The sequence below is a fragment of the Myotis davidii genome, unplaced genomic scaffold (assembly GCF_000327345.1).
Source record: "Myotis davidii unplaced genomic scaffold, ASM32734v1 scaffold134, whole genome shotgun sequence".
Lineage (NCBI taxonomy): Eukaryota > Metazoa > Chordata > Mammalia > Chiroptera > Vespertilionidae > Myotis > Myotis davidii.
This window is the reverse complement of record NW_006288853.1, coordinates 1536906-1546868: the sequence shown is the minus strand read 5'-3', so window position 1 is coordinate 1546868 and position 9963 is coordinate 1536906. Positions and strand designations below refer to the sequence as shown.

The 9963-nt window shown below is 45.3% G+C and overlaps 1 protein-coding gene across 1 annotated transcript in view; it reads right to left on the bottom strand.

Moving 5' to 3' along the window:
* Positions 1 to 1673: 1673 nt before the first annotated feature.
* MYPN (myopalladin) overlaps positions 1674 to 9963 on the bottom strand; it is a 75985-nt gene continuing 67695 nt past the window's right edge. Inside the window, exons 17-20 of the mRNA XM_006760901.2 lie at positions 9018 to 9225; positions 7026 to 7191; positions 4511 to 4644; positions 1674 to 2653 (exon numbers count right to left, since the gene is read on the bottom strand). Coding sequence (XP_006760964.1) covers positions 2484 to 2653; positions 4511 to 4644; positions 7026 to 7191; positions 9018 to 9225 — 678 coding nt within the window. The 3' untranslated portion in view covers positions 1674 to 2483. The remainder of the gene's footprint in view (positions 2654 to 4510; positions 4645 to 7025; positions 7192 to 9017; positions 9226 to 9963) is intronic.

The window sequence follows — 9963 nt, the reverse complement described above, 5'->3', positions numbered from 1 at the left end:
GCTTTTATATTTTAGGTTAGACAGTGCCATCTAATGGCCAAATATAATATTTGTCCTAGTTCTCAAACACCAAAAGGCAACAGATTTTAAAAAGTATTCAGAAAGCTAGGACAAATAGCGATGGAAAATCTCCTCCCATGGGAGAATTGTCTAGGGTTTACAGAAATGTGATGGTCGGGGGGTGCTGGGTGTACAACAGTGAAGGGGCAATCCTGGAGTTAGAAAGTTCTCTTTGGTTATAGGAGGTTTCATAATAGAAGTCAGTAAAGAAATAGAACCTCCCGCAGGATGCATTCTACATGAAATACATGCTGTTTTATTACAGTTGCCCATATGGTGAGCATTGTGCCTGCATACATGAAAAAGGAAACAAAATCTAATAATTCTGCTAAATAATTGACCCAAACTTTGATTTTAGAGTCATGAAAAATATAGGATGAAGAGAATGAGAAACTTCTATTCAATAAAGAATATATAGACAGTGGGGCCTTGACTTAGGAGTGTCCCGACTAACGAGTTTTTTGAGATACCAGCTGTCTCTCGCCGATTTTTTGCATTGAGTTGATAGAGTAATTTGATTTAACGAGCTCCTTAATGAGCTCGGTCTCGGAACGAATTAAACTCGTAAGTCAAGGCCCCGCTGTGTGTGTGTGTGTGTGTGTGTGTGTGTGTGTCCCCAAGAAGCAGCACTCTACATGCCTTATATCTTACCTACTCTACTAGATTGTAAGCTCCTTGAGGCCAGGAACTGTGTCCTATTCATATCTCTGTATCTCTCACAGTCTCCAGCATAGCATCTTATATATACACAAATGACTTTTTGAGTGAATGAATTTATTTTTATACTGAAAATCCTTGCTTTGAAGTGAAGAAAATGTCAAGCCTTTGACAGGGAATTGGTAACAGATGCTTCCCATTCATATAGCTGGGGAGCAACTGTGCCGTGATGAGCAGTCCCAGGGCAATTTTTGGACTGGTGTGTGAACGGTAGATTTCTCTATCAATGTAAGATTCATTCACCCAAAAAATATCTGTTGACTCTCTACTTGTGCTAAGCACTCATCTAGGCACTGGGGATATTGCAGTGAACTTGTCTAAAACTCCCTGAAGTTGAAAGGCGGGGTTTAAATTGGTGGGTTAGAATACAGAGGCAAATTCCCCTCCCCTTCCACTTTCCCAGTTAGCGTACTATTTTATATATAGAAAATGCAATTTGGTTAATGACCTCCTAGCGGTTCACAACTATTAAAGACCTCTCCTTTCACACCCACTGCTCTGCAGGGGCAAGTGAAGAACACTCTCCCATCACTTCCTTCCCTTGTTTGCATCTCTTTCTTCCTCACTCCCTCATACGCTTCCAGACTTTTGGGGAGAGGGAAGGAGTTGGGAGTGTCAGTATATTTATGGGCAGAAAAAGGTGACTCTTGCATAGTTTGCAAGTGGCCATGGAAGCTAGTAGTTTAAAAAGTGTCCCCACAGAATATTTCTTACTGGCTGGTTTATTAGCAACCCCATAGTACTAGGGCAGCGGTTCTCAACCTGTGGGTCGCGACTCCTTTGGTGGTCGAACGACCCTTTCACAGGGGTCGCCTAAGACCATCCTGCATATCAGATATTTACATTACGATTCATAACAGTAGCAACATGACAGTTATGAAGTAGCCACGAAAATAATTTTATGGTTGGGTCACAACATGAGGAACTGTATTTAAAGGGCCAGAAGGTTGAGAACCACTGTTCTAGAGTCTAGGGATATATAATTCCACTCACCATTGTGTCCAAAAGAAAATGGTGCAGACAGGTGGGTGGAGCCCTGTTTTGGCTATAGACTAAGTGCACTTGTGCAATATCGAGTGTCTCGGTGATTTTGTATCCCAAGCACATTTTGGCACCTTATTTTGTGGCTCAGTACACCCAGGATAAGCAAAAATGCTTCTCCACATGTGTGAGTTGCATGGCATGATCTCCTAATGCTAAGTAGAAGCTGACTTAAGGAAGCCACCGAGACTAAAGCTAGCTATGGATGTAATCAGTGAAAGGTGATGGAGGCCTCCCATCTTTTCCCTTTTTATTATTTGGTGAGTTAGTGATACCTAAGGTCACTACTGTTGAACTCTTCTCAGCCCAAGCACAGATGGCCCCTAACTGCTCCTAGTAGGGTCTAAACATCCCTAACCCAGCATGGGGCAGGGGAGCACGCTAGCTTTCCCCCAAAGCAGTGGGTGGCAGCGGCATGACATCTTTGGTTCATCTGTTCTTGTCTTCTCACATTTTTGTTGGAATCTTTTAAAGGTGCAGCCCCACAGCTCTTCCCCAGCGGAGACTGCAAGAGTCCGCAGTGGATTTACACAAAGCGCTCCTTGCCACAGGCCCAGCAGTGTGGGAACTTACTCAGATCCAGTTGCTTGGGAAACACTGGTTCTGGCTTACCCTCCTTCCCTCTCCACAGTCTGCCCCCTTACACAGCAGGCACCCAGACCTCCTTAAAGTTCATCACTCTCCACCACACTCCGAGAAGAGCACGAATACACCATTGTGCTTTCCATGGAGGAGAAGGCAGAGAAAATGTCAAGTCCTTTACTGGTGAGAGATCCATAGCGGCTGCCACTGGGCCGGATGGACATGGGCGGTGGGATCTGCTGGTGCCACTGAGCTGGAAAATGAACGGAATAACATGTTGCAATCAGGGGAGTACCCCGCAGGTGTGCATTCTGTTGCCACTCCAACACTTTCTGTGGGGTCTCGGTAAAGCTTTAACATATATCCGGGTCTGCAATAACTCATTTGTATAAGAAAACCATGAAATCTCTCCTTCCCTGCCAGGAGTAGGGAAACTGGGCTAGTGATCTCTTAAACCCCTAATTGCAAAACCTGTGATTCTAATCCAGTAAGATCGGGGACTATAAGAAGGAAGAGTGGGCGTCTAGGTGATTTATCAAAATTACCCCCTCTCACCGACCTAGCATGGGGCCTGCGAGGGGCAGTGTAGAGAGGGCTGTAGGCTCTCAGAAGGTGGAGACAAGAAACCTGTGGAAATGGAAGCCAAAACATGGGTCCCGACCTCCGAGAAGGACCCACCCCACGCTCCCATCACCCTAATCAGCCATGAGTTATAGCAGGAAGACTGGCCCGTGGCTTGAATGAACTATCCATCCAAACTGCCCAGTCTCTACCGTCGTCTCTGATTCAGAAACTGCCACGCAGTCTTCTGATGAGGTTTCCAGAGGCTCTGATGTGGAGAAGGGGAGTATCAGGTGAGGAATCACGAGGCTCTGGGTTCTAGAAAGGTACCCAGCATTCCCATTTACACATTGGTCCTTTGTTCATTTCATTGTTTTAAAGCAGTCTTCCAGAGTTTAAATACTTCTGAGTGAATGAATAAGATCAAACTCCGGAAGCTACAAAACCCAGGACAAAACTAACAGCGATTCCACTGAAGAGCCAGCGCTTGGGAGGCCACAGTGAAGAGCTAGCCAAGCCTCCCCCCCAGCCCGCCATCCCTAGCCTCTCCCTGCTCTCTCTGACATCGTACCCGGACTCCTATAATTGCTATTAGAGGTGAGAGAGAGAGAGAGAGAGAGAGAGAGAGAGAGAGAGAGAGAGAGAGAGAGGAGCCTACCCTCCCCATTCCTCAGACAGGCAGGAAGTGGGGTGAGGGACATAGGAGATTGATTTCAGCTCAAGTCCGTCATCCCCTCCTCCACCCACAAGTCCCAACTAAGGACATAGCGCCTCCTATCGGTGCTGTAGAATCAGCACAGGAACAAGGAAGAAGTGAGCCAGGACAAACTGAACTGACGCCACGGAGGGCAGGGTTGGGGTGAGTCATCAGTTTCAGGGTTTACTGGTATTGAGTTGGAGACCTAGTTCCTTCAGAGAGGTGAAACTTGTGAAATGGTTAAGGAACTTAGCCTAGATTAATAGACATGTCACTGTCCTCTCTCCACGGACTTTCCCTGGGGAAAGTACAGTAGAGTCAGCTTCTTTCAGAGTTGAGTTTCTTTTCGAGCCTGAGAATAAGGGAAAATAATCGGAAAGCTATATATTCCCTCTAAATATTAGACCTAGGGAAATGGCAGGCCAAGTCTCCTTCTGTATGGCCCTAAAAAAAGCGGGGCGGGGGGGGGGGATCTGGTGTACACCTATGAATAAATAGCAGGGACCTCAGGTTCTAGACAATTACTTTTTGTTGTTGTTGTTAATCCTCACCCGAGGATATTTTTTCCATTGACATATAGAGAGAGTGGAAGGAAGGAAGGAAGGGCAGGAAATAGAGAGAGAGAAAGATTGAGAGAGAGAAACATCAATTGGTTGCCTCCCACACACACCCTGACCAGGGCCAGGGTTGAACCTGCAACTCAGGTACATGCCCTTGACCAGGAATCAAAGCCTTGACCCTCATTGCATGGGTCAACACTCTAACTACTGAGCTACACCGGCCAGGGGCGGGGGAAAGATTTTAAAAGTTGCCTATTACATACAGATGCTCCACCGATGCCAGTACACCTACCATATATATCCAGCCTAGCAGTGCACGACACGATTCCGGCTTCGTTCTTTGCTGATAGTGTGTACCATCCGGCGTCTGATTTCTTGGCTGGCTGAATGAGGAGGCAGACATACCCCGTCGTGTCCTGGTGCATACTGGAGAAAAGAAAGAATATATCCATATTGTATCTGGGGGCAGAAACGGCTTGTCAAGGCTTGGGCTCAGGGAAACTCTGTGGACAAATGCAGTGGTGCGGTGTTCCTAGTGGAGGAAAGGGGAACTCGGCTTACAGCAAACATCAGAGGCGAACGTGAGGTGGAAAGAAGTCACAAAAGAGCCACAGTTGACCTAGTGAGGCTGGGATGAAGGCTGAGACCCGGTCTTGCTTTCCCGTTGCTCCGACTCCCCACCGGGGCAGCCCCACTTGTCACAGCCAAAGTCCAGAAAAACCTCTTTTCCAAACCAGGTTGGACGTTTCTAACACTAACTCTGTTAGGAAGTGATGGGAAAGCTTGGTCCCGAGTCCAGAGGAATTGTTAGCGTGGAGGGAGTATTTCTTCATGTAACCAACTGGGCATGTGCAGCATTTAGCTCAGTACAGTTGAGGAGCAAACCGCATGTTCTTCCTTCTGTTTCCTCTACATCCGTAGTTCTCCCCCTTGCCTGAGGACTGCAATCCCGGATACTTCCTCCAGGATTGCAGGCTGGGTTGAACCTGTTGCCTTCATTTAGACCGGTGGCTCCCAATGTGGGGCACCTCCCCCCACAGGGGGACAATTTGATTTTTCAGGGGGGCAATTCGAGAATGAGTTATTAACAGTGAATTTTTGCATCTCTTATGGTCCTAGGGGCCTCATACAGAGTATATAAATATATATTGTGACATATTTGTGCATTTCAGTTCTCTATTATATGTTTTGAAGCTTTATTTGCTATTTTTCCTATCACTTCATAGTCTTCTTATTTTTTTTTTAACAATTTCTTAGTGATTTCTCCCTCAGTACTTCAACTGTTCTTTCGTTCTTCTGTTTTTCTCTTTCATGGATGCCATGTTCTTTGGAAGCTTGTTTAGAACAAGGTAATGGCCTTTTAGGCTTCCTCCACGTGAATAGCTGTTCACTTTTTGAATAATAAGAATTATATGTCACAGGGGAGGGGGACATCAGGATTTTAGAGATGTTTAGGTGGGGCATGGCCAAAAAAAGCTTGGGAACCACTGATTTAGACTGAAGTGTGAACTTGAGATTATTCTCAGTTCTTGCTTGTTTTACCAGAGAAAAATCCTGACCTACATATATACATAGACTTCTCGGATGCCCAAATTCTTTAAAACCTGACAGCTACAACAGTCTCTGGCACAAATTCCCTTCACTGTGAAGAAATAATTCTCAGTAGGAATTTCTGTACACTAGCTGCCTTTGTTTGCTTGCCCCCTTGTGGCATAAAACCAAAATGGCAAAGAAATAAAGTTGGTTAGGGGAAATCAAGCAAGGCACCCACTATAAGAAACTTGATCCTTAAAGTTACTTTAAAAACAACCATGTGGTGATGGATAGAGAAGTTGTTTAACTGCTTTAATGTTTTGTTTTGCTTTATTTTATGTTAGCTTATTATCATCACAGAGGTTTTCTGGGTATTAATATGATTAAAGACACATGACAGAAACTATGCTTAGTCTTCATAAATTCCTTGTTCATTTTTGTTTGTAATTTTTAAAATTTTTGTGTTTGTTGTTAATTGAGAGTGGAAGGGAGAGGGGGAGACAGAGAGAGAAACATCGATGTGAGAGAGACACATAAACAGCTTGCCTCCCACACGCACCCCAACCAGGGCTGGGGATCAGCCCTGCAACCAAGGTACCTGCCCTTGACCAGAACCAAACCAAGACCCTTCAGACCCTGGGCCGATGCCCTATCCACTAAGCCAAACTGGCTAGGGCCATTTGTAATTTTTAAAATCTTCACCTAAGAATATGTTTTATTGATTTCAGAGAGGGAAGAAGGGAGGGGAGAGGGAGAGAGAAATATTGATGTGAGAGAAAAACATCGATTCGTTTCCTCCCATGTGTGCACCAAACCTGCAACCTAGGTATGTACCATGCCCGGGAATTGAACCTGCAACCTTTCGGTGCACAGGAAGATACTCTAACCAACTGAGCCACCCAGCCAGGGCTACTTTTAATTTTTATAGGGGTTTATTTGAGCCAAACTGACGACATATGGGAAGCAAGATCTCAAGTGCTCCTCCTCATACATTTTTTTCTGTATATATTTTATTATTGATAGTATTGCAGATGTCTCCTGTTTACCCCCCCCCTTTACACCCGTCCTCCCACTCCCTCCCCCCTCCCATGTCTTCACAGTTTAAAATGGTGGGACGTTCATACAATAGACCACCCCCCAGCAACAACGCAGAATACATTCTTGATATGCACAATAACATGGACAAAACTCAAATGCATTAATCTCAGCAAAAGAAGCCAGATTCAAAAGGCTACAGACGGATTTGGGTGTCCCTTTGCACGTGGGGTCCCTACCTGATTCTCTCTCTGGTGCAAGGAATGGTCTCATTGTCCTTCTTCCAGTAGAACACGGGCGGCGGCATGCCTATCACCCGGCACTCCAGCCGCACCAGGTGGCCCTCGGGAACCCCACTGTTCTGCAGTTTCTCCAGGATCACAGGTGCTTTCTTCACCTCTTTGGCTGAACAGGAGAAGGACCATTCTTGGTTAAATAGTAAGTGCCTGGGGGTTCATTTCTCAAACTCATTACAATTCTGGAATTTAGCAGAGTGGATTCCCCACCCCCTTAGCTCCTCTTCAGAACACTTCTCACTCCTCCAAGTGGGAGTCACTGCCTTGACAAAAGCTCTAGAAAGGATTAAAAAAGAAATGAGGAAACTGTCCCTGCACAGTCTATAAGAGGCAACACTCAAGGGTCTGGATCGCACACAGAGGATGCAACTGGTAGGTGTGCAATTTAAGGAGTTTCGTTTTTTGCTCAGCAGTAAAATTTGAGAAACAATATATTTTATGTACTGCACATATCCTTTTTTTTGAGGTTTTGTATTGCTCTTTAATTATTTTTTTATCCTTTTTCTTATTTATAGGAGTTTGTTTTGTAAAAGATATATTAATTTCCTGAACTTTTTATTTAGAAGAAGTTTACAGCTATAAAAAAGTTGAAATAAGTATATACTATTTTTAAAAATACACAAATTATACTTCCCAAGGAGGTTTTTTTTGGGGGGGGGGCAGAATCAACTAAGACAAATATACCACAGATCTTGGGGTTCCAGAGTCACTATTTAAGCAAGAGAGCGGGGAAAAGTAAAAGTTGGCAATCAATATATCATTGCAGAATAAACTTGTTCTACTCTGTCGGTAAGAAGAAATCACGAGTGAGAGAAAGGAAAAGATATGTGGGGGAACTGGCACTGGCCTGGAGAGAGGATTAGCATGCTGAAGACACCCCGATTTCCTATAGGGGCCACACCTGGGAGAAAGCCCAGCACTCAAACTTGTATGTTCTGAAATTGAATTCTGGCTGGACTACTACCCCGAAGGGCTGGTGCCACATAGGTGACGATGACTTGTCCTTTTTGGCAGGCATTCATTTTGTTCACATCATCTTCTAAGGCAGAAGGTCATTGCCTAGTTATGGACTCGACATTTGCTGGGCACCTTCCGTGCTGCAGGCAGAGTCAGACACCCGAGATCCACAGAGGAACAGGCAGAATCTCTGACCTTAGGCGCTCCTAGTCTCTTCAGGGGGCATAGGAGTAAACTGCTACAGAGTAAGTGCTCTGAGAGTGTCTCCTTCCCTACGTACTATGGAAACAGAACAATGTGCCTAGTGGGTCCTCTGTGCCTTGGTAGTGACATTTTAATTAAGCCTGAGGGCAGTGGTTCTCAACCTTCTGGCCCTTTAAATACAGTTCCTCATGTTGTGATCCAACCATAAAATTATTTTCGTTGCTACTTCATAACTGTAATGTTGCTACTGTTATGAATCGTAATGTAAATATCTGATATGCAGGATGTTCGTAGGTGACCCCTGTGAAAGGGTCGTTCGACCGCCCAAGGGGTCGCGACCCACAGGTTGAGAACTGCTGCCTTAGGGAATGAGTAAGAGGTTGCTAGGCAGAGAAGGGCAGGTAAAGGTATGAAAGCTTAGAGAGCAGGATGAGGAAGAGCCTTGTGTGTTCTGGGAGTGATGAACTGTGGGACAAGTGACTTGAATTTAGTAATGCTCAGTTAATTAATTGGATAATTAATTAATTGATTAATTAACTATTAAAATGACTTCGTTTATTGCATGCATAATAGGCACACTGCACCTATTATATTTTTAGCTTACTGACATGTCTTTGAAAGCAATGTACAAAATATGGCCCCTATTACAGTGAAGAAGAAACTGAGATTAGACTTGGTGGGGAAAAGGACTAAAGAATTCTGTCAGAGGCTCTGTATATTTGGGCAATGATGTTGGAAGGAGTCACATTTAAGGGTCCCAGCAGCAAACCTTACCTACTACAGTGAGCTCCAGACTGAAGGAATTCTGTCCGGTTTTGTTGGTAGCAACACACGTGTAGGTCCCCGCATCACGTTGAGTGAGAGGGTCAATGAGCAGAGAGTGGACTCCAGTCTCCCTGACCAGCATCTTGTGGGAGGCGTCTGGTAGCACAGGGTGGCCATTGAGCAGCCACGTCAGCTCTGGGGGTGGTAAGCCACTCACCTGAAAAAAACAGGACAGCTGAGGCAAATGAGAGACTGGGGACATGCAGATTGATTGGGCTGAATTCTTCATCCTCATCTGGCATCAAATAGTCAGAAAACATGGAGGAGTGAAGAGACATTGGGATCTGGATGGATGGCCACATGAATTTAAATTGTCTAGTATTTCAGGTCATAATCTCTATCTCTCTATATCAGGGGTGGGCAAACTTTTTGACTCGAGGGCCACAATGGGTTCTTAAACTGGACCGGAGGGCCGGAACAAAAGCATGGATGGAGTGTTTGTGTGAACTAATATAAATTCAAAGTAAACTGCTGGGGTCCAACCCCAGCAGGTCCAGGGGTCCCCAAAGGTATGGACGGAGTCGGCGAAGAAGGAATGACATGGAGACAGCGTTCAGTTGATCAGCAGCCTTGCCAGGATCTCTAGCCACAATCTCCAGCCAAGTTCTGTGTCCATGTTTTCTTGCTAGGTTCTCCAGCCAGGTTCTGTAGCCATGTTCTCTCGCTAGGTTCTCCAGCCAGGTTCGGTTTAGGTTCTCCAGCCAGGTTCGGTCGCCAGGTTCTATAGCCGGGTTCGTCAGCCAGGTTCTGTAGCTGGGTTCTTCAGCCAGGTTCTGTCTAGGTTCTCCAACCAAGTTCTGTAGCCAGGTTCTGTCCAGGATCTTTTGCCATGTTCTCTCCAGCGAAGTTCTTCTGTCTCTAGGTTCTGTGTAGGTTCTGTCTTCTAAGTTCTGTG